Genomic DNA, 24,169 nt, shown 5'->3' on the forward strand with positions numbered 1-24,169 from the left:
CCCAACCTCCTTCGCTTTCCTCCTCTTGGTTGTCAGATTCTCCACATAAAGGGTAGAACCTGAGGCTCAAGAATTACTTAACTAAAAAACACCATCTCACAAACAATTTAAAGATGGAAAGATAGAAATAGAGATAGGCAGACAGATAGACACATAGATTAGGTTTTCAGATTCTGTTCTTTCTCTGTGGGAGAGGTCAGCGTGCCATGACTACCAGCCTGGTCTAGAACCCACAGCAGCCATAGTTACCAAGACCACAGCAATACAAGTTGTGTTTGTTAAGCATTGCCATGCGCCTGGCACTGTGTTAAACACTCCCTGTGCCCCCTCTCATCACCTCACATGAGGTAGATAGGTACAATTATGTGGGACTCAAAAGCAACGAAATAATAAAACTGGCTTTTTTCCCCCTTAAAAAAGGTATGCGTGCCTCAGCTGAAAGACAGAAAAAAAAAAAAAAGTAGGCAAATAAAAATCCTTGTTTTCTGTACAATTTCAGATTTGTGTATGTTTTATGCGAATTTAGTCTCACCAAATGGGGTCGATTTTTCATTCCTTTTATGAACTTCTGGTGTATAAAAATGTTAAAATCACCTATATAATTGGTTGCACTGGTAGTTAAATGGAACCTAATTTGTAGCATGGCCATTTAACAATACAGATAATTTATTCATTAGAGTTAGCCTTTGGGGGGAACTTCAACTTACAAAAATACGTTTTAGTGAGATTATAGCAGAGGGATCTCACTTTAATATATCCTAATTCTAAAATGGTTTTTCGGGGTATTTTTTGGTTATATTTGTTAGGTGATATAAAAGCAAGACTAGTAAATGTAGTAAGTGGCTATCTTTGGCTGTTTGTCCATTTAAATTAACTTTTTTGATTACCCATTAGGAAAAAATTGCTTTTCTAGGTGTGTAAAGTTTTGCATATGATTATAGCCTCTTACCTGTAAAAACTGAATCAGAGCTTAGAACCATGCCTGGCACACAATAGTCATTCAATAATTATTCCTTGAATAAAGAGACAGTATTGTGTGGTCTGTGAAATAACGAAAGTTCAGGAGCAGCAGACAGTTGGTGATTCTAGTCACCTCTATTTTGTTATAAGATAACTGATTTTCTCTGAGTTTTACACCAGAATGCCTTCTTCTTTTAATACGCCTTCTTACTTAGTGCTTTTCTCATGATCATTTTCCCAGACTTCCTAATGGACATAGTGTCTCATTTTCTGTCTGTTTTTAAACCTGATATTTTGGAGTTTAATCCATCAAACATTTATTGTTAACCTACTATGTGTATTTTGTTACACCTAGGAACAAAGATGAGAAAACATGTTACTCATATAATTTATATTCGAGTAGAATAACTGATATAAACCAACATCATAGTATAGTAACAGTTTAATACATGAGCTAATGTATGCATACAACAGGAGCCCAGCATTTAGGAAGCTTTTTGTAAACTGTCCCAAACCCCAGGTTTTTTATATACTCCTAATTCAGTGGATGGATGGCCCATCAAAATGTCCTGTGGAAGACATATAATGTCAGAAGTTACCGAGTGACTCTGATAGGCTCTGCCTCCCCTACCCTCTGCACTCCTCAATTAGGAACTACTGGTGAACAAGAAATGAATGTAGTACAGCCATCCCTCCTTATTCCCTGGGATTGGCTCCAGGACCCACTCAGATACCAAAATTCCTAAATGTGCCAGTCTCTGATATAAAATGGCATAGTATTTGCATGTAACCTACACATACCCTCCTGTATACTTTAGATCATCTCCAGACGGCTTATAATATCTAATACAGTATAAATACTGTATAAATAGTTCCTATGGCCAGGTGTCATGGCTCATGCCTGTAATCCCATCTCTTTGGGAGGTGGAGGCAGGAGGATCCCTTGAGCCCAGGAGTTCGAGACCAGCCTGGGCAACATGGTGAAACCCTGTCTCTACAAAAAAATTAAAAATTAGCCAGGCGTGGTGGCACACACCTGTAGTCCTAGCTACTCAGGAGGCTGAGGTGGGAGAATCGATTGAGTCCAGGAGGTCAAGGCTGCAGTGAGCCATGATTGTGCCACTGCACTCCAGCCTGGGGTGACAGAACGAGACCCTGTCTCAAAAAAAAAAAAAGTTGTTATACTGTATTTTTTTATTTGTCTTATTTTTTATCATTGTTTTATTTATTTATTTTAGAGACAGAGTCTTGCTGTCACCCAGGCTAAAGTGTAGTGGCTCTATCACGACTCACTGCAGCCTCAAACTCCTGGGCTCAAGGGATCCTCCCACCTCAGCCTCCTGAGTAGCTGGGATTAGAGGCGCACACCACCACACCCAGCTATTTATTTTTATTTTTATTTTTATTTTTGTACAGACATGGTCTCTCTATGTTGCCCAGGCTGCTCTCAAATTCCTGGCCTCAGGCAATCCTTTCACTTTGGCCTCCCAAAGTTCTGGGATTACAGGTGTGAGCCACCACACCCAGCCCATATTATTTTTTATTGGTTCTTTTTTCCAAATATTTTCAATCCACAGTTGGTTGAATCTGCAGATGTGGAACCTGCGGGTATGGAGGGCCAACTGCATAAGGAATTCTATCTGAACAAAGTGGTCAGGAGGTCACAGAGGATTTTGAAGGAATATGCTATCTGGGGTTTTCTTTCCATTGTATTTCAAAATACAGTAGACAAGGACTTAATATGTGCCAGAAATTGTACTAAGTGCTGAGGATACAATAATGAACAAGATTCCTGCCTTTGTGGAGATTATATGGCAAGGGAGGAAAGAAAACATTATAGATTAATTCCTGTGATCGGTGCTGTGAGATAAGGTCATATCCTGAGGGACCCAGACAAGCCTAGCGCCAGGGGCTGGGGTCACCAGTAGATAAAAATATGAACAACCATACCCCAGCCCCATGGAACAACACAGAAAGAAAATGGGGAAGAGTGAGTAGGGAACAGGATTTTTGACCAAAACCTCCTAGTTTAAAGGTTTCTATATGAAGAGGCCATGTACCAAGGATATATTCACTAAAAGTATCTAAATATAGGCTAATTCAATTTAAAGGAATCCCAACTGAGAGGTAAGATTTTCTTCCCCTCTAACTCCCAAGTCTGGTCTCTAAGGAGGCCCCTACAAAACAATAGTTGTATTAGTCAGCGATAAAATTTATTTAGGGTCAATGGAAATGAATTTATGAATTTGAGACTCAAGGGTACATGTCAGTTTCTTCTTGGGAAAATCCAAGGTAATATTCACAGAGTACTCAGATGGGAAAGTTGTCATGTGCTGTCATGTCTCATGGTAGAAATGCTACCCTTAGCATAATAACATATAAAATAACTATCTCTGGCTGGGCGCAGTGGCTCATGCCTGTAACCCCAACACTTTGGGAGGCTGAGGTGGGTGAATCACTTGAGGTCAGGAGTTTGAGACCCACCTGGACAACGTGGTAAAACCCTGTCTCTACTAAAAATACAAAACTGAGCCAGGCATGGTGGCCCACCCCTTGTAATCCCAGCTACTCAGGAGGCTGAGGCAGGAGAATCGCTTGAACCCAGGAGGTGGAGGTTGCAGTGAGCTGGGATTGTGCCACGCACTCCAGCCTGGGCGACAGAGCAAGACTCCATCTCAAAATATAAAATAAAATAAAATAAAAATCTCTGTTCTGGGATTCAGCAGAGACAGAGTCTTGCTAGAGACATAAACAAATATGGCAGTCTCGGCGCTCGAGGAGCATATAGTCTAGTGAAGCCGATCACCATAAAAACGCATGGCTGTGATACCACATCGTGAGTGTAAGAACAGAGCTATGTATGCATGGGGAACAGTGGACATGATGGCCAGGTACCCTTATTATGGGAAACATAGAACCCAAAGTGTGCTCCCAAAGGAACATGATTCAAAATAATATTTTGCTGAACATATTGGTAAGAAGGAAAGAAAACATATCTGAGTTGAAAAGTTACAGTTTATTTTTTCCCCAAACTAGTCCCCACTAACCCCTCTTACATTTTCCTTGTTGCTTTTCTTTCTTTCATTATCTTCTTTCACACTTCCTCACCCTACAGGCAGCCAGTTTGTCTTTCTGACAAACATCATTAAATGGTAACTCTGGAGAGTCGGGAGATAACTATGGCTTCTCTCCGCTACATGTAAAAGTGCTCTCTGGACTAGTAAGATGTGATAAAGCACCATCCATATTTCTTTTTAACAGAGACAAACAGATCTTATAAACTCCCTGAGAACAAAGCCTACGTCTGTACAACTTTGAATTCTGCACAGTTTCGTATTTTAATTCGTGAAACGTGTTGATCCTTCTAGTGCCTGACCTTAGGTCAAGTGCTGGGGATACAAAGAAGGTGACCTTTGAATTGGGTCTTGAGGGATGAGTAGGAGTTGGTTCTCAATTACTTCACGTTTAAGTCGACATACTTCCCTCCCTTTGCTAAACTCGAATTCTTTCACTTTCTCAGCAGGATTATGCATTAACTTTTAAAAGTGAAAGTTAACAGTTTAATTTTTACTGATGGTCTGTGCTACTTTTGTGAAATAAAAACATGAGCAAAGTGGTAGACAGAAACCAGAACTCAAGAGCAGTGGAGGAGGAGGGCTTCTACTGTGTGGGAACGAGGGCTGGGAGAGCACAGTGTGTGTTCAGAGCAGTAGTAATCCAATGATTCATCCTGTCATTCCTCTTCCTCTATAGCCATCAGGTTTGGGCGGATGCCACAGGCCGAGAAGGAGAAGCTGTTGGCGGAGATCTCCAGTGATATCGACCAGCTGAACCCAGAGTCCGCTGACCTCCGGGCCCTGGCAAAACATTTGTATGACTCATACATAAAGTCCTTCCCGCTGACCAAAGCAAAGGCGAGGGCGATCTTGACAGGAAAGACAACAGACAAATCAGTTAGTTCTCTTCTGCTGTCTTCACTGGGGGAGGCGGGAAGTTGTTTTGGGTTTTTGTTTCTTTGAGTAAATGGTTTACTGCGCTACAAATGCACACACAGAATATTGTTCAACTGTTGGCTGTTAACATACTGCAGGCTGAGTCTGAAACGCAGGAAGTGTTTTCAGATAGCATAAGTCAACATTATTTTGAAGAGGGAGAAAAGTCCATAGTCTTTGAGAATAGTGTAAGAATGTATTGGTCATCCTAACTTTAATGAATGAACTTAAGCCCCCTCAGCCTATCACCCTCTTTTAGGATCCATCTCCTTTCTCAGCATCAAAATAACTGGCCACAGCAATATTCATTCAAGCAGCCTTGCTTTCCTCTGGGAAGAACCCAACCTAGGTTTAGAAAAGGTATTGAATCCCACTATTTCACCTTTCAGGAGAACTACCAGAGTTACCTTTTTTTTTTTTTTTTTTTGAGATGTCTTGCTTTGTCGCCCAGGCTGGAGTGCAGTGGCACAATCTCGGCTCACCGCAACCTCCACCTCCCAGGTTAAAGCGATTATCATGCCTGAGCATCCCGAGTAGCTGGGATTACAGGTGTGCACGACCATGCCCGGCTAATTTTTGTATTTTTAGTAGAGACGGGGTTTCACCTTGTTGATCAGGCTGGTCTAGAGTTACCTCTTATGAAGTTCAACATGAGACATAAAAATAGATTCTAGATATTATGTTACCTTTCTTTCCTTGTAGCATTCTTGATTATTCCGAGGCAACTAGAAGCTCTATCCTTTTATTACATATGTGAATTTTATCTTCTGCAAGGCTCTGAGCTGCCTGGACTACTTCAGTGGACTCTCCAACATCTGTTCACTCATTGAGCAGCACTGTTTAGAAAACCCAGAATGGGTTGTAATTGTTACTGAGTTAGGTTTTCCAAGCAGCAGAGCTCTTCCCTGACTGGAAACTGAGAAAACAACATGGAATTATAGAATAAAATTGTACCTGAATTCTAGTCCCAATTCTGCCATCAGCTTGGATGACCTGGATCATGTCTCTGTACCTCAGTTTTTTTTTTTGTTGTTGTTGTTTTGAGACAGAGTCTTGCTCTGTTGCCAGGCTGGAATGCGGTAGTGTGATCTCGGCTCACTGCAACCTCCACCTCGCTGGTTCAAGCAATTCTCCTGCGTCAGCCTCCCGAGTAGCTGGGACTGCAGGCGCACGCCACCATGCCTAGCTAATTTTTTTGTATTTTTAGTACAGATGGGTTTTCACCATGTTGGCCAGGATGGTCTTGATCTCCTGACCTCGTGATCTGCCTGCCTCTGCCTCCCAAAGTGCTGGGATTACAGGCATGAGCCACCGCGCCCGGCTTTGTAGCTCAGTTTTTAATGACAGGGTTTGGCTTTGATTCTGATGTCTGCACAACGCTCCCAGGGCTGTAAGAACTGCAGAACACACTGAGAAGACACCGTCCCAGCCATGGAAAGCCCTTCTATGCAGTCATTTATTTTCACATTCACACGTCCCAGAGAGCTATGCAATGACTTGATAGATATGTGTAACTTTTCCCCTATTCAGATATATTGTTAGGAAAATCTCATTAACCTTTCATGTATTTTGATGACTGTCTCAGGATGGTAGTTCTTCCGTTTAGCTAAACTATTTAGTAAGAGTAGAATCAGTTAATAGAAAAAGGAAACTTATGGCATAAAGCCATACGGTAATAAGGACAATGAGTTTTCTGATTTGAAAATAGGTCTTTGATACCTCAACAATAATATACCTGGATTCAATTCTTTACAGTATAAAAAAAACCTTGCACATTTATTAGGTTCGAGCCACATGCACCTGACTACTGCTATTATTATCCTCTTTATTTTAGAGATGAGGAAAATAAAGTCCAGAGAGGTTAAACATTTTGCCCTAAGACCCCACAGCAAGTGTGTAGAAGACCTGGGACTATAATGCAGGTTTTCTGGCCTCTAGTTCAGAGCATTCGTAGCATGCTAGCCCCTCAGTAGCACAGTACTTTAGGAAGCTAGTCTTTCCCACTTGCTGGTAGTAAGCCAGGGAGACATAATACACTAAGAAAGCTTCGCTCTGAGAAAACTTTCTGATTGTTTTTTCTCAATTTTTAGAACAGTAGGAATTCTTCATCTCATCTGCTATCCCAACACATTCACAATTGGAAAATTTTTGTGCTGTTTCGGTTCTTTTCAAATTACAAAAGTCCTTGACTAGGACTGCTGGCTTTTACATGCACAGGACTGCACAACACTGGTGTTCGTAAAGCTCATTCATTCAATGATAAAATTGGCCATAGCAAATCAAAAATAAATGAAGACCTCTGCGTAGCTGATTGGACTACAGAAAATAAACCATTCATATCCAGGAAGAAAAAATTAAAAGGATTGCTGAAATGGAAAGAGCCCTAAAGCAAACTATCTACAGTTTTGGTTAGTTTTCTTTTCTTTTTTCTTTTTTTTTTTTTTTTTTTTGAGGTGGAGTCTTGCTTTGTTGCCCAGGTGGGAGTGTCTTCTTATATTGGTCAGGCTGGCCTTGAACTCGGGGCTCAAGCAGTCCTCCCACCTCAGCCTCCCAAAGAGCTGGTATTACAGGTGTGAGCCACCAGCCATGGTTAGTTTTCATCAACTGCTTTCTCACCTTCTTTTCATCCTCTAATTCATACCTGCAATCCTTATTAGAAATCCTGTCAACTTAATAGTACCAGAAAGTCAGGCAAAAGACTGATAAAAAAAAAAAAAGCCTCGGTGGTCAAGAACTTAAAATTACACTACTGGTGTGCAACATGCTCTTATCTGTGTTACTGGAGGACACCCTCAAGATACCTCACTCCAGTTGACTCCTTGGCTCTAAATCTTTGAGTTAAAAAATAAGGAGGTTCTTTATGGAATAAACAGGTATTAAGCTATTTAAAGGAGAGGGCTGCGAAATGCTTGATTATGGGCTTTTCAAGTTCAGAGGCCAAGCGTTTGTCGTTTTCTTCCAGTAACTAGGACTGTGTCTTGCCCCTAATAGTTACTCAGACTATATTTGCTTAATTGAATTAAACATGGTTGCCTATGCCCTTTGAAATTCTGGACTTTCAACAGAGGGCCTCTAGCCCAATATTTGCTTACCAAACTGGACATCATTGATGATCTGGATTCAGGCAGGGTCTGGAAAAAGAGAGACTGGGCCAAATTAAAATAATCCATTCACTGATGACACAAAACTAAACTACAATTGTTTGGCACCCTCTCTTCTCCTTATCTTGCAAAATCAAATTAAGCACTAGTGGAAAGAAACAGTTCAGAGAGGAATATGGGAAAGAAAAAAAAACCCAAAATGTGATTTCCAACGAGACTAGAGATTTGTTCTTTATCTACATGGTCATGTTACTCATTTGATAGCATCTATCTCAGGGGTATTAAGTTATCTCTTGGCCAGGACTCATGAAAGTTAAGATTTGCATTGATAGGAAAAGTTTTGCAGAAATGTGGACTCTTGAGAGGGTGGGAGGTATATAAAAGTGGCTATGGCTGTGCAGCAGAGCAATTTGCATTTCTTATACACCCTGCTTGAGACTGATGTCATTAGTGTTGGTTAGGCCAAGGCTGGGGGAGGCTACTCAGAATAGTGGGTGACCAATTACCCAGAACCTTTGGAAAAGGAAATGACTTGATTGAAGAGGCCATTCTTTAAATGTGTCTTACTGCTCAATTTCACCATTGCCTATTGTAGAATGCCCGCTGCCCACTCATCATTTGCCTCTAGGCAGACCAGGACTCCTTCCCCTCCCCAACTAAACTTCCTTCTCCTGTATCTTATTCCCTAGGGCCACTTGCACCTTTCAAAATGGATAAATTAAATTCCCCTGCTCCCCTTCTACCAACTTTAACATCATATCCTTGGTGTATGATGCCCTACTTTTCATTGTTTTGCCTAAATAAGAGTATCCTTGGGAATTTTAGGCTTAGGGCCGGGAAAAGATGGGATATGGAATCGTCAGCTATAGATTGCCGGACAAGAAATTTTAGGAGCAGTAGACCTTTCAACCGCCCTCAATAGGATGGAACTGACTGTCCCCACAACCTATTTCCCTTTCAGTGGCTTGCTCCAGCCAAGGCCCCTTATTTAAGAGATCTTTCTGCACTCTGAAAACCATGCATATGCCAGAACTAGGTGCTCTGTTTCATGAAGGCAGTTTGATAACTGAATGGACTTTGGAAGTGCCCAGTGTTTGACTATTACCCTGGTGCGATGATCACACTGGGCGTATCATTGTCACATGATCCCATGTTTGTTGATGAAAATAAACAGTGGTTTTCAAAAACCATTTTCAGTGCCATGGTTTGTCATAAAACAATAAATAGAAAAGCGCTTGATGTGCCTGCCAACTTTTCACCCCTATCTAAGAGATGGCGAAGCTCCGGCTGCACTCTGTCTGCAAATAAGGAATAAAACTTTTTATTTGTGCTATATTGGACTTTGGGTTCCAAAGCATCACATTGTTTATGGTAGGTACATGTGGAGTCACTGTATTTATAATTATAAGAGCAAACTGGTGCCATTGGAAAAAATGGTCTTTCTAAATAGTGTGTGAAATATGAAACTAGTGAAGAATAAAATCAATATGGAAATGTAAACTTCTATGAAAACATTTCCTTACCCATTTAAGTTTGTGCATTCTGAAATTTACAATGGCCATCAAACCCAGTGACTCAAAGCTATTGGAAAGATATCTGTCCTTTTAAATCCTACACTTACGGCTAAACAACATATGAGTGCTTTTCCCTTTATCTCTGGAAAAGCCCAACTGAGCTGGAATTTGCTCCCCAAAGGAAAGACATCAGGCAGAATCCTCAGAGAAAGGGGCTTAGGGACCCCAGTAGAAATAAAATCAGGATAGTAGTGCCAATTCATTTCTGGGGCTGCTGGAGAAGTTAGGCTTCTGGGATCATTCATCCATGTATCAATATTAATAAAATAAATTCTTCTATTGCCAGGACTGTCAGGAATAGCTAAAGATGTAAAAGATCTAAACCAGTGTGTTCTTTCAGAGAATAAGTTAAAGATAATATTTTATAGAGTTAAAAAGAAAAGCACTTGGATTTTTTTTTTCCAATGGCTGGAGTCAGTTGGCCAATACCCTTGTTTGCCTGCTGAGTAACTCTTTGGCTGGCAATTGATTTTTTTAAGAGCTGTGGTTATGTGCTAGTTCATTAGCGTGTGAATAATTCTTCATATTAAGTTTTCATTTGTTTGTCTTAAATCTCTAAACCCTGCAGGAAAGCAGAATATCTTTGACAGCTTTCAAACTTCACTTCTATCACATACAGCACTCCACCAGCACCTCTAGGAAACAGTGGTTCAAAAGGCCCTGCCCCAAGACCCCAGCATGTTAAGAGCGTTAGTTTAAAATCTCCAGTTCATCCTAGAACAATCATTTTAAAAGGAAAAAAAGAAGTGGGGAAGTCCTATAGAAAGCAATGGAAAGGGAAAAGTTCTCAACCCAGAATCGGGGCTTAGGTTCTAGTTCCCGGTTTGCTATAAATGGCACTTTGACTTTGGAATGTCTCTGGCTTCCGTTTATTCATTAGTCAGAGAATGATGGGACAGATTACTTCTGAAGACCCCTTATGTCCTATAAATCTCATGGTTCTCAACAAGAGGGAAACAGGAACAGCAGGGGCAGAAACCAACGAGAGGCTGAGGAAACCAAACCAATGAGTTTTGGATTGTAGCTAACCGAGGAGAACCGTGTGTGTCAAAGGTGATGAAAGTCAGATGTATAAAAAGGAAGAAGGAAACAAAATGAAGAACATGAGCCCTAAGAATTCAGTGTCTTTCCCTGGTAAAACTAAGAACATCAGGAAAGCCACACTTGATGAGGCACACATTTTTCCAAGCCAGTTTTCACTCTGACAGGGTTACCTCAAGTGATTGTTTGAGAGAGGGTAGAGGGGTTGACTACACTCATTCAATCTGCCAAATTAGAAAAGTCACCCAGAATACCCTGTGCTTTTTGAGTGATTTTCATGTTTATCTCCCGTAGCCTGCTATTTTGTTATTCAAAAGGAGTGTAAACTTAGGGCATTCATGTATAATGCCTTTCATAACTCATGTTAAAATGCTGATGTTATTGGATTTCTCAGGAACGCTACTGTTCTATTTCTCCATTCAAAAAGGTAAAAAAAATTAATTACTCTATTTTCATCATTAATCCCATTTCCCCCATTGTCTTTGTATTCTACATAGGAAGCATGCCATAGATCTATAATTGAATTTACTCATCTATATAAAACAGTACTTTTAATCGCATCCTGAAAATCAAAATATATTTTTGAAAATCAAAATATGTCAAAATTGAAAATCAAAATGTGTCAAAATATTGAAAATTGAAATATATCAAAATTAATTATATTTGATGTATCCCTCAAAAAATTGATTTCTCCTTACAGAAATCATTTTGCTTTCCTGGAAAAACACTGGGTTCAAGTGCAGCTTTCTTCTTTCCGTTCTGGTCTGTCCAGTATATGAAAAGCACAAGCACACAATGACCAGTGACAGATTCACCATGAAGCTAATGAAGCTTCATGGGGCCCTTCCCTTGTGCAGAAGTCCTTCCAGTGCTTGGGGAAGGGCCGAAGCAATTTTATTCTCATAATTTGTAATATTTTCCTTAGAGAGACCCAACTACTGTGTATATTTTATGCCCCACAAAACCTGAATTCACCCCATCATGTCCCATTTGTAATTAAGCTTTCTTTCCTGTTAAGGAGGGACGCTTACCCAGCCCTTTGATGTAGGGTCTGAAGATAAATACACTGTTAGCCCCCAACTAGAAGTGTAAAATCATTAAGACAAAATTTGAGAATGATACAGCTCCTATAATGGCAATCTTTGGATGATACTGTCCAAGCTGATGGAAAGTATAAGGACTCCACTTTGCTTTGTAAAAAATACAAAAAAACAGCCGTGGAAGTGCAGTACCTTTTGTATGGAACATTGTACCACATTGTACCAAATGTCATGTTAAATTAATGATTCAAGATAAAATGCAGACCAAATTTGACCAGGGTTTTAAGAGGTTCTCTCTACATAAAGCAGGCTGGCCACGATCTTCTCACTAGGTTTGAGGGTAAGGAGGTCCCCTGTGAAATATGAAAGTGAACTCTCTGCTATCTAAGAATTGGTGAATTGGTTGCAAAGAAAGGCAGACCAGGCCCACCCAGGGATCACTCTTGCAGTTTGACAGATCTACCTGGAGGGTGAAAGAGTCTATGCAGCCTTCGGAAATGCAGTGAAAACAGTATAATCAGATATGACTAGGGAAAAAAAAAAACAACTGGTGTTCATTTGCATGTCAACACCCAGAATTCTCTGCTAGTTCACCTCTTCTTCAGAATGCAGAAAGGATTGAAAAAGCTGGAATGGGGCCGGGCGTGGTGGCTCATGCCTGTAATCCCATCACTTTGTGAGGCAGAGGTGGGTGGATCACCTGAGGCCAGGAGTTCAAGACCAGCCTGGCCAACATGGTGAAACCCCGTCTATACTAAAAAATAAAAAAAATTAAAAAAAATTGCCAGGTGTGGTGATGGGTGCCTGTAATCCCAGCTACTCTGGAGGCGGAGGAGAATCGCTTGAACCCAGGAGGTGGAGGTTGCAGTGAGCCTAGATTGCGCCATTGCACTCCAGCCTGGGCAACAGGAGCAAAACTCCATCTCAAAAAAAAAAAAAAAAAAAACTGAAATGGTTTGGCATGATGGTGGGGTGCTGATTCCTCTCTCTGTCCTTGAGTATTTACTGCCAGGAAATCCTGACCAACATCAATTGCCAAGGGGTTAAAGTCACATTGTTGTTAAATTGGGAGAGAAAATTAGCAGGATTTTGTGCCCTATGTTCAACTATTACAGAGTTTCGAAAACAGGAACCTGGAGCTTTATATGAGGGGACAGGGGAAGTAAAGGGGAAGAGTGACAAGGGTGATTTATCAGGGCATAGTTCCAGATAAATCAGTTACATGGAGGTGAAAGAATTTCATGCATATGTTCTGTGCCAAGAAGCCAAATGGTTGAGCAGAAGTTCTGAAAGTTGAAGTGGGCAGTTCTGGGTACAGTCTTTCCACATGTGAAAAGGTGATGATTTTATATTCATGTTATTTGTACTCCTGCATGTGCAGTTGGTCTTTTCAGGTGTCCAGATCATCATTTTCTCATGACATTAAAGAAAGCCAGTAAAGGCTAGTTGTGGTGGCTCACACCTGTAATCCTAGCACGCACTTAGGGAGGCCAAAGCAGGACAATCACTTGAGCCCAGGAGTTCAAGACCAGCCCAGGCAACATAGCAAGACCTCATCTCAAAAAATGAAATAATTTTTTTTTAGAAAAAGAAAGTAAATATTTCATTAATATAAATTATAATACACTATAAAATGCCTGGAGGACAAGAAACACGTTTTCTCTAGGTTCTGTGAAAGCATCATTATCCATTCACATTTTTCTCATAATTAGAACCTGACGTTCTGGAAAAATACAGTAAATTTTCATTGATGTTACTTGCTCTGCCCCCCTTGTATTCCTCCCATTAATAATATTAATCCTGAAAAGAAAAAAAGAAAAAGGAAAGAAACCACCCAAGCAAAATGTTTAAGAAATACGGTAAGGACAGTTTGGTCCCAATTTCCTTAAAAATTAGAGCCACCAAGTAAACCTGTTTGGGGGTCCTCACATCTGTCCTCTTTTGGAGTTTGCTAAGTAGTACAGTTGAAGTGAATTTTTTGGTAACAAAAGTAAAAACTTCCAGAATAACTCCAGCAAAGGGTGTTGATGTGACGTACAGGTTTGGAAATATATTTAACATCTGAGACTCCTCAATGTTGGTGTTATTTCCTCCAATTTAGAACAAACTTAATCTTTTGATGAAAATCATAGAGTTCCATAGATATGAATAGAATCTCCAACCAGTGCATCTTGAAGCCGGCTGCCACGGCCACTCATGCACCTTCTCTATGCCCTTTCAGGAGAGAATTCTCAGCATCTCTGCTCAAAACAGTCTTTACTTTTAGTCCATCAGAGACTTCATGTTTGTCGTGCATGCACACTCACACCTCTCCACACATATGCCCACTCCCCACACACATCCTGCTTCTGAGAAATGCAACTAGAATTTCCTCCGGAGAAGAGATGGAAAGCCCTGATTGAGAAATTTAAGGCCTAGGAAAGGTAAATGACTTTTCTTAAGTCACATGGCTCACAACAGAACCAAAGCTGGAACACACATACCCTCAGCTCTTCTTCCAGTGCTTTCAGGTATACAAGTATTTGAACAGGATTCAAGGTTTAACTCCTTATGTGTCATTCAGTGTATCCAGTGTAAGTAAAATGTTACCCCTTAGTCAGAACAGCCTTGAGAATTTCTCAATGACTACAAACCTTGGTTAGTTCTATACAAGGGAAGTAAAAGAGAGAGAATGTCATGACCAAACGACTTAACTTTTGAAGGCAGCCTATTGCAAACTTGAATAATTGGGGCATGTATTTTATTGATTGTTTGACCTATAAGGACAGATATTTTAAAATATAAATTCAAAACTGTTTTTTTGCAGCATTCACCTGTAGGCCTTCTATATCTGCTCTTTGTGAAATAGATGGCTTCCAGAGCATTAAAAAAAGAAATAGACATTTTCTTGGTTCAAGAGCTGTAATCTGCTTTCAGAGTGATTTTTAATAGTTAAGCATATTTTACGTGCACATAGTTTCATTTGCGTTCTGAGAGGATTTCATCTAAACAGTTATTACCTGTGAAGGAGAACAAAGGAAAAGGAAAAAAAATTTAAGAAAAAAAATTTTTTTAAACCTGTAAAGTTACTTTATGTTCAAGTGGGTATTTTCAACGCTGAGTTGCTGAAATGGTTTTTTATTGAAAGAAGGTTAAAAGTGTATTTCATTGAAAGCCAAGATAAACAGTAGATTTTGTATCATTTTAAAAATCAACAATCGGCCGGGTGTGGTGGCTCATGCCTGTAATCCCAGCCCTTTGGGAGGCCAAGGCAGGCAGATCACTTGAGGCCAAGAGTTCAAGACCAGCCTGGCCAACATGGTGAAACCCCGTCTCTACTAAAAATACAAAAATCAGCTGGGTGTGGCAGTGCATGCCAGTAATCCCAGCTACCCAGGAGGCTGAGGCATGAGAATTGCTTGAACCTGGGAGGTGGAGGTTGCAGTGAGCCCTGATTGTGCCACTGTAATTCAGTCTGGGCGCAGAGTGAGACTCTGTCTCAAAAACAAACAAACAAATAATATAAAAATCAACAATGAAGACTCCACAAACAAAAGAAATCAGGATTCTTAGCCAGTCATAGGTAAAGCGTTACAGTGTAAATTGAAGGGAAAGAAGACCAAAATTGGTGAAATATGTTTGGTCCCAGAAGATAATTAAGATGAATAAAAGAACTTGAGAGTATTTTCTCATTATTAAGCATCTTCAGCTTTAAAGATTTTAGTTAGCAAAGCAAGTTTACATAAACAGTTTTCTGAACCTGGGATGGCATTCACTGTGAGTTAGAAATCTCCAAGTCATCCACGTTTTCCCTGTTTTATTTGCAGCCATTCGTTATCTATGACATGAATTCCTTAATGATGGGAGAAGATAAAATCAAGTTCAAACACATCACCCCCCTGCAGGAGCAGAGCAAAGAGGTGGCCATCCGCATCTTCCAGGGCTGCCAGTTTCGCTCCGTGGAGGCTGTGCAGGAGATCACAGAGTATGCCAAAAGCATTCCTGGTTTTGTAAATCTTGACTTAAACGACCAAGTAACTCTCCTCAAATATGGAGTCCATGAGATCATTTACACAATGCTGGCCTCCTTGATGAATAAAGATGGGGTTCTCATATCCGAGGGCCAAGGCTTCATGACAAGGGAGTTTCTAAAGAGCCTGCGAAAACCTTTTGGTGACTTTATGGAGCCCAAGTTTGAGTTTGCTGTGAAGTTCAATGCACTGGAATTAGATGACAGCGACTTGGCCATATTTATTGCTGTCATTATTCTCAGTGGAGGTAAGATTTGTCTTTTGATCTTCTATGAAAGAGGGTGGGATGATGGTGGGGTGGCCAAAAGAATTTTGGATTTCCTTAGTGTTAGTCTGCGTCGTCACTTTAAGTGCCAGTGGCATAATGCCATGAATCATCACTACACGTGCAAAACACTATACCAAGAAAGAGTATCATAGGTTTGCGGTGTGAAGGTTATAAGTAACCCAGGATCTTCTCTTTCATCCCTCAACAATATATTTTTTCCAGTCAAATGCCCTCTTCTCCTTTTTCTTTTTCTTTTCTTTTCTTTGTCTCTTTCTTTTCCTTCCAGAAAGGAAGATTAGAGGCCAATCTAATCTTTGGTTCCTGTAAGTAATGGCATGTATAACTTTGCTTAAGACAATGCTCACTTGATGTAGAGAAGGGACCACTAAGTATTTCTGGTCAAATCATGCTCCTGCCCCACCATCAGTAAGATACTACTTTGAATTGCTTTTGTGATATCAGGAATTAAGGAATACCTACTGATCTCCACCCACTCTCTTGTGTGGATTCCTCTGATGGCTTCCCTTAAAGTACCTTTGTGAGGTAGTTGGTTGTGATTAAGAATGCAATGTGAACCGAACACACAACATAGAAATAAATTTAGTTATTTAGCAATTTGTTGTATTTTTGGCCCTGCAAGTACATGATCTGACTAACCAATTCCAAAAGCCAGATTTTCTTCTGAGTGTGACTTTTTTCTTTTTTTTTTCTTTTTTTTTTTTTCCTTTTTTTTTTTTTGTGAGACAGGGCCTCACTCTGTCACCCAGACTGGAGTGCAGTTGCACAGTCATAGCTCACTGCAGCTTCTAACTGCAGTTAGTAAGCTATGATCATGCTACTTCATAAAAGTAATACGTGGCCATTTTACAGCTGGGCTCAAGTGATCCTCCCACCTCAGCCTCCCAAGTAGACAGGACAACAGCTGCACACCAACATGCCCTGCTAATGTTTAAAATTTTTTTGTAGAGATGAGGTCTCATTATGTTGCCCAGGCTGATCTCAGATTCCTGACCTCAAGCAATCTTCTCGCCTTGGTCTCCCAAAGCGCTGGGATTATAGGCATAAGCCACCACGCACAATCTAAACGTTACTTTCATTAGCCTCTCATGAGTAGAAGAAAGTTTTACTTTCATCTCTCTGTATAAAAATTGTTTTTAAGTGGCAAGTTTTCCTATTGAAGTGGACTTTAGGTGAGCTTTTTGTATGTACTCTACAGTGTATCCTCTGTGAAAAACCCATCGGGGGATAGTGGTAAACTGTATATAACTGCACAATGTATTATAAAGAGCACGATCCCTGTGTCGTCTTTTGTTGTCCAGTTGAAAGGAGAATGTTTCTGAAATCAGGTGCATAGTACAGTAGTCATAAGAATAGCAAACATTTATTTAGTACTTGCTGTGTGCCAGGCAGTGTTCTAAGCACTTCATGCATATTTATTCAATCCTCACAACAATTCAGGGAAGTAAGGACCATTTTACAAATGAGGAAACCAAAGCACTGAGAGGTTTTCTCATTTGCCCGAGGTCACGTGGCTAGCAAAAGATGGAGACAGGATTGTGAGCCAGGCATGCTGGCTCAGACTCTACACTCTCTACCATCACATCATGCGGAATACCGGCCTTTAAATGCCTAGGGTGCAAATAGATCACAATATGGCATAGTTTACCTTTGGAGCTGTTAAGTCCAGGGCCAAGTCGTGATTCACTTTAAAATAACTACTTGATATTATGGGTTTTTGTTGTTGTTGTTGTTTGTTGTTTGTTTTTTTGTTTTTGAGGCGAAGTCTCACTCTTGTTGCCCAGGCTGGAGTGCAATGGCACAATCTCGGCTCACTGCAGTCTCCACCTCCCGGGTTCAAGGGATTCTCCTTTCTCAGCCTCCCGAGTAGCTGGGATTACAGGCACATGCCACCACACTCGGCTAATTTTTGTATTTTTAGTAGAGACGGGGTTTCATCATATTGGTCAGGCTGGTCTCGAACTCCTGACCTCAGGTGATCCGCCTGCCTCGGCCTCCCAAAGTGCTGGGATTATAAGCATGAGCCACCATGCCCGGCCGATGTTATGTTTAATAGAACAAAAATATACTACCTGGCATGGTTTAATATCTTGACCAAATTTACTTCCTAAATTAATCCCTGGCTGTCTGGTATCTTTGATTAATTCAGCAAAAAAGGATGAGATTCCAGTATATAAGAGGTTTGCCAGAAGAAAAATATTAAATTTTGAAAAACCAGATTAGAAAAACAGTTGATATTATTTATCTAGTATTTTATTTTACTTCATTTTATTTTATTTTATTTTTTGAGATGGAGTCTCGTTCTGTCTTGCAGTGGTGCGATCTCGGCTCACTGCAACTGGGTTTTCCGCCTCCCGGGTTCAAGTGACTCTCCTGCCTCAGCCTCCCTAGTAGCTGGGATTACAGGAATGTACCACTACACCCAGCTAATTTTTGCATTTTTACTAGAGACAGGGTTTCACGATGTTGGCCAGTCTGGTCTCAAACTCCTGACCTCATGATCCACCTGCCTCAGCCTCACAAGATGCTGGGATTACAGGCATGAGCCACTGCACCCAGACTATTTATCTACTATTTTAAGGCACATTTTATTTTTAATAAAATTTGAAAATATATTAATATTTAATTTATTTCAAATATTTTTCCTAAGCATACTATATATCCCATGTCTATTCTTTTCACTTAGTCAATTTTCCATGTCATTACATACTCTTTGTTAATACTTTTTGTTAACTTTTTAAATAAAAGTAATACACGGTCATTTTATAATTGAGAGTAAAGAAAGGTATAAGTGAAAAGTAAAGGGCTTTGCCCTCAGGATAAAATAGAATTAACAAAGTCCTATTTTTCCTATCAAGAAGTTTACATGCACACTCATGTAGATAGATATATACATACACATATGTGTACGTTCATAGCAGTTTGTATTCCTACCCACATATACGAAGGGAAGCATTTGAAATGAGCCATTCAAAGGTACTTGGTTTCTACTAGGCAAGGTCTAGACAAGAAACAGTCACGAGAATTCTGGGCTTTATGAAGTGAGATCTGAATCTCAGGCATCTATCGAGGATGAGATCCACCTCCCTGATTGTGCTTCCTTAGAGTAAGACAAAATTTCTCAGTTAGTTTTTCCTCCTATTCCAGATTTTCCATTCAGCTAAGCAGGAGGCTTTCATCCACTAAACAAATTTCTGATCCTACCCAGTCTTAACAAGAGTGATTGTTTTCTCCTCTGCAATTTATTCGAAAGTCTATCAATTACTTTGGTGGTTTCAGAAAGAAGTGCTTTTGTTGGGGATCCAGTTGGCCTCATTCTGAGCTGGCTGTGGATTCACAGAAGAACTTCACTTCAGCAAAGGCACTTAGGGCCCCAGATTAAAAGAAAGATGAGCAAGATGTGCATCATCTAAGAGTGGGCGGGGGTAAGGAATTGGGGATTAATGGGGGTGTCCCTAGAGGACCCAAAGAGGAGATTTTTAGATGAAAGTAACTGATTTGACCCAACTCAGTATTTGCTGGGGAAACTGGAGTTGCTACCTAAGATTGCTGCCGTTGAACTTCAGCCTTAAAAACTGCTGATACCATTTGATTGGTACTTAGATTTGCCTGGGCTTAGCGTCTCTGCTGTTCACTCAGCTCTCAAACCAAGCTGCTGAGAAAGATGACCTAGTTCTTCTCGAGTCTTTCTCCTCTCTCTCTTTCTCCCCTGAGCTTGGGGGCAAGAATTAGACTAAATGAAAGGAACAGCAACCTATTCTAGAACCAAAGTTCAGGACTTGGTACCTTTTTAAGGGCATTTCATGTTCATTCTCTCATTCCATCCTGACAGCGCTCCTGGGCTTTTAATTCTCATTTCACAGAAAGAAAAGTGAGGGTCGTAAACTTAAGCGATTTGTCTGAGATCTGACAAACTAGTGCCACCATGGAACTAACACTGAAACCTGGGTGTCCTAACTGTCCCCTCTGGCCCTGGCCAGTGGATTGTGGTCAGCACACTCACTCTTGTGTTGGTGGCTGCAACCTGTTCTCTATTCACTATATCCCTAAGGTAGGCCCATACCTAGAAGCCAGGAACAGCACTTCCTTGGTCATCATGGTAAACAATAACTTCCCTTGCACTCCCTAGTCTTACTGACAGGCTGGGCAGTATCAAGAGTAATAAAACTGCCTCCAGCAAAGCCATGTTTGCAACTGGCGCCGCAGCATCATGCCAGCCACCCTAGCAAATTCCCAAAACCTACCCAGCAGCCAAAGCCAAGCGTAAAGCTCAGTGAAGCTGACAAGCCCCAGGACACTCTGGTGGATGTTTTGCCCCCTTGAGTGTTTGCTGTTTTGTGAAGAAAAAGTGTAGGAGAGTTCCAGCTGGAACTCTGCAGCAGGCAAAAGCTCTTTTTGTTAATTCAAAACAGTTTGGAATCCATTTCACTTCTTCCTAAACCTCCAAGATAACGGGGGAGGAAATTCATTGGATTTTACAATATATTTTTCAAGGCAAATTGCCATCGCTGTCCTAATGACAGAGAAGCTGCCGATATCACTACAATGGCTGCAGATGGCAAGTCATCCAGCCTCCTCCTGTGCCCTCCTGAGTCTGGCTTGGTGACGCAAACCACCTCAAGGGCAGCTCCTTCTTTTTCCAGCAGTCCCAGCACTGTTCCTTCTCTGTGAAGCCACTTTGGGTGGCTATTCTTGGCATGATCATAGACTTTTCTGCTGTTGAGTGGGCAAGGAGAATAGGGTAGAAGCAGGGGAATTGTTCTCATTGCTATGCATTTATAGATCAAAGAGGAGCAGATATTTTATGTTAATTGGATAACGCCTAGTTCTATCAGGTCAGTAACCTGGGGTCCCTGGGGCTCTCCCATGGGTCATACCAGATAGATAGATTTTTTTAAAATTTGTTGGAATTAAAGTAGAATCAAAGCCTAGAGCTAGCCTAGAATAAGTTATTCAGTAAATGCTTGTTGAGTGAATAATCATCCGAAATGATTATAATACTACCTACCATTCGTTGAAAGCTTCAGTATGTGGGAGAATCTGTCCTGGGCAATTTATATACACCCATAATCTGTTTGTTTGGATTTCTTGGTAGGAAGACTACATGGCTGCATACATGGTCTTTTATCACCTCCATTTTATAGATGGAGAAAATGGAAATTTAAAGAGGTTAAGCAGTTTGCCGAAGGTCACAGAGCTACTAATCGGTGAGGTCAAGGTTCAGACCCAGGTCTCTCAGACTTTAAAACTGGTGCACTTAACCATTAGACCCTACTTTTTGCATATTGAGATGTGGAAGCATCTCAATTAATTGCTTCAGTCTTGGAGTTCTTTGGCGGTTATCAAAAACTGCCTATTTCCATATTGCCTCCAGATATTGTAATTAAGAATTTCCAAGGCCAGGCACAGTGGCTTATATCTGTAATCCCAACATTTTGGGAAACCAAAGTTGGAAGATCCCTTGAGCCCAGAAATTTGAGACCAGCCTGGGCAACATAGGGAGGCTTCGTCTCTACAAAAAATACAAAAATTAGCCAGGTGTGGTGGCGCATGCATGTGTAGTCCAAGCTACTCTGGAGGCTGAGGCAGGAGGATTGCTTAAGCCCAGGAATTTGAGGCTCCAGTGAGCTGTGATTGTGCCACTGCACTCCAGCCTGGGCAACAGAGTGAGATCCTGTCTCAAAAAAAAAAAAAAAAGAAAAAGAAAAAAGAATCTCCAGATTATAGTTCAGATGTTACTTATTAATGTCCAAAGCCCTCCTTAAGACACCATTTTAATCTGTCTAACAAAATTAACACCCTAGGTTTTGAAAATTGCTTGAGGAAGGAGTAGGGCCTGGTGATAGGGCTGAAGACTGGTGTTCTGGTTCTTTAATTTGTTCAGCCAGCAGGTACCTGGAAATAATGATACTGTTTGCAGAACTCCCCACAAAAATGGGACAGTCAACTTTAAATAACTAAGTAAACACATCTCTGCTTAATCAGATACCGTCTTATACTAGGTTCTAATATAGATAAGTGGTTGCAGAAAAATTTATGAGAGGAATGTTAAATTGTTGAAATACCATCCAGTCCCTTCATTTCTTCCTGCCCTTCAGAAACAAACAGAATAACCCTGATGCAGCTGTCACGGCAGAACACTCATTCCAGCTCACAGAACACCAGTGTTCAATCAGCACTGAGTTTGAGGAGCACCGGGTTTGGGAGTATTCATCTCTCTTCCCTGTCCCATAGCTGCCCTTCAAACTCTTGAGACTGTTCCCAGCTCTAAAATGGAAAGGGTCGTCTTCTCTCTGGAACAAAAGACAGGATGTACTTGCTTGAATAGGCCAATGCTTTCCTGGAGGAAACTCCGGCTTATGGAGCCTCTGCTTCTGCACAGCCCAGTGCCTTCCACCCCCTCTTCATCTGCTAGCATCTACATTACTAGTTAACTGGAGAGGAGACCAAACCCAAAATATTACAAAACATAGATATTAAAAATACTGTGAACAACAATCAGCCCACTTTCTCCCACCTCTCCTGTACCAGCTAAATATTTAGCTCCCTCATCCGTAGAGGGTTTTTGGACAAGACAGGCTGGTGCCTACATGGTGAAAGTTGTTTTTCTCTCTTTTCTTGTAATATTGCAAATAAACAAGGATATCTGCTTTCTCTTGAGCAGGACAACAGCCAAAGAGTATTATTGCATAGTTCCTGTCCCCTATCTGGGCTACGATTGTGTCTGAGAGTAACAGCACTTATTTATTAACTGGAAGAAATTTTACAGGCACCTATGTTGTTTCTGCATAGCTTGTGAGGCTCCTCTCTTAGGCCACTCCTCTCACCATGCCCCCACAGCTAGTTGGTAAAATGGCTTTGAATAATAACTCGCTTTGAGTTATCTAGAAATGTCCCATTAGTTCACTATTTTCATAACCCCATAGACTTGGTTTGACAAGGGTGAGGTTTATTTATGAGTTCTCAACTGGCACCCAATTTTTAAAAACCACAGAGCTGGGGGCGGGGATAGAATGATGGGGAGGAGATGAAACATCCTAGAATCATCTGATATACTTTAAACATATACATATACAGGCTTTTGTTGTTTGTAAAATATAGAAGCATCTTTATCTGTGACTGGTTGAGAAATAAAATCCCTTCCGCAGCCCAGGCATGGTAGGCTGGGATCATCCCAGTGAGCGAGCAAGCAATTGGATTTGCCCTCAGAGACTGACTATGGGGTCGAATGCTGAGTCATTCCTGTCCCTACACCAGCAGTCATGGAAGAGGCTCAGTCGATCAGTCAGTGGGCTGCTTTCTGGAGCACTTTATCATTTTGGGCTCTCACAATGTGTGTTTAAACTCTGAGTGACCCCAGGCAGCCTTCCAGACTGGCACAGTTCACCAAGACGTTCAGACAGATCATCTGCAAGTGAGGAAGAATGAAAACCCGGCACTGGTCAAATCACTCCTAACAGAGGTAGTGAAGGCATCACTCAGTCCTGGAGAAATCTTCGGAGGGCTCACCAGCATCACAAGTAGGTAGACCAGAAGAGGCAGGCTGGCCCAATGCAAAGCCCTGGAATCAGAGGGACAGGAGTTCCAAATCCCCACTCTCTCTCTTCCTAGATGTGTGCTTGCAGCAATTATTTACCTCTCTGAGCCTTAATTTCCTTATCAGGACCCTGAGCAAACCAAATAACATGATGTGAAGCCTCTGGCACAATGCCTGGGACATGTTCAGCACACAATAAATGCTAATTTTCCCTTTTGCCCTATATGATATGATTTGAAGCAGCGCCACTCAATCCTGCCAGTCACATTGCTGGAAATGCCACCAACAGTCATTCTTAAGATCGCTTATTACAGTATAAATACCCCTAGGAGATATCAGCTAATCGCTTTATCAACTATCGCTTTAAGGGGATTAGGTGTGGATTGAGAACAAAACCCAGAAGGAAAGAGATCCTGGAGGAAGGGGAGGGCCTCGAAGTGGGGAGGATTCGGACGTCCTGTGGCCCCCGAAGGAGATGGGGAATGGCAGGTCTGCTGGATTCCCAGCCTTCAGGAATTCCCATGAACTTCTTGGGGACTTCATGTGTTTAGACCATATTTAGAGAGCGTGCATGTATTCTGAGATCACAGGTTTTTCTCAGAGACATTGGGAAGGAGGACAGCAGGGG

At 41.1% G+C, this 24,169-nt stretch overlaps 1 protein-coding gene across 6 annotated transcripts in view; it reads left to right on the plus strand.

Annotated features, from left to right (window-relative positions):
• PPARG (peroxisome proliferator activated receptor gamma) overlaps positions 1 to 24,169 on the plus strand; it is a 146,100-nt gene that overhangs the window by 112,902 nt on the left and 9,029 nt on the right. For 5 of the 6 annotated variants that reach the window (XM_031009722.3, XM_031009721.3, XM_055381018.2 and 2 more), the window contains 2 exons: positions 4,714 to 4,913; positions 15,515 to 15,965. In XM_031009722.3, coding sequence (XP_030865582.1) covers positions 4,714 to 4,913; positions 15,515 to 15,965 — 651 coding nt within the window. The remainder of the gene's footprint in view (positions 1 to 4,713; positions 4,914 to 15,514; positions 15,966 to 24,169) is intronic. The other variant, XM_055381019.2, reaches the window with a different exon arrangement.

The sequence above is a fragment of the Gorilla gorilla genome, chromosome 2 (assembly GCF_029281585.2).
Source record: "Gorilla gorilla gorilla isolate KB3781 chromosome 2, NHGRI_mGorGor1-v2.1_pri, whole genome shotgun sequence".
In the NCBI taxonomy this organism is placed as follows: Eukaryota; Metazoa; Chordata; class Mammalia; order Primates; family Hominidae; genus Gorilla; species Gorilla gorilla.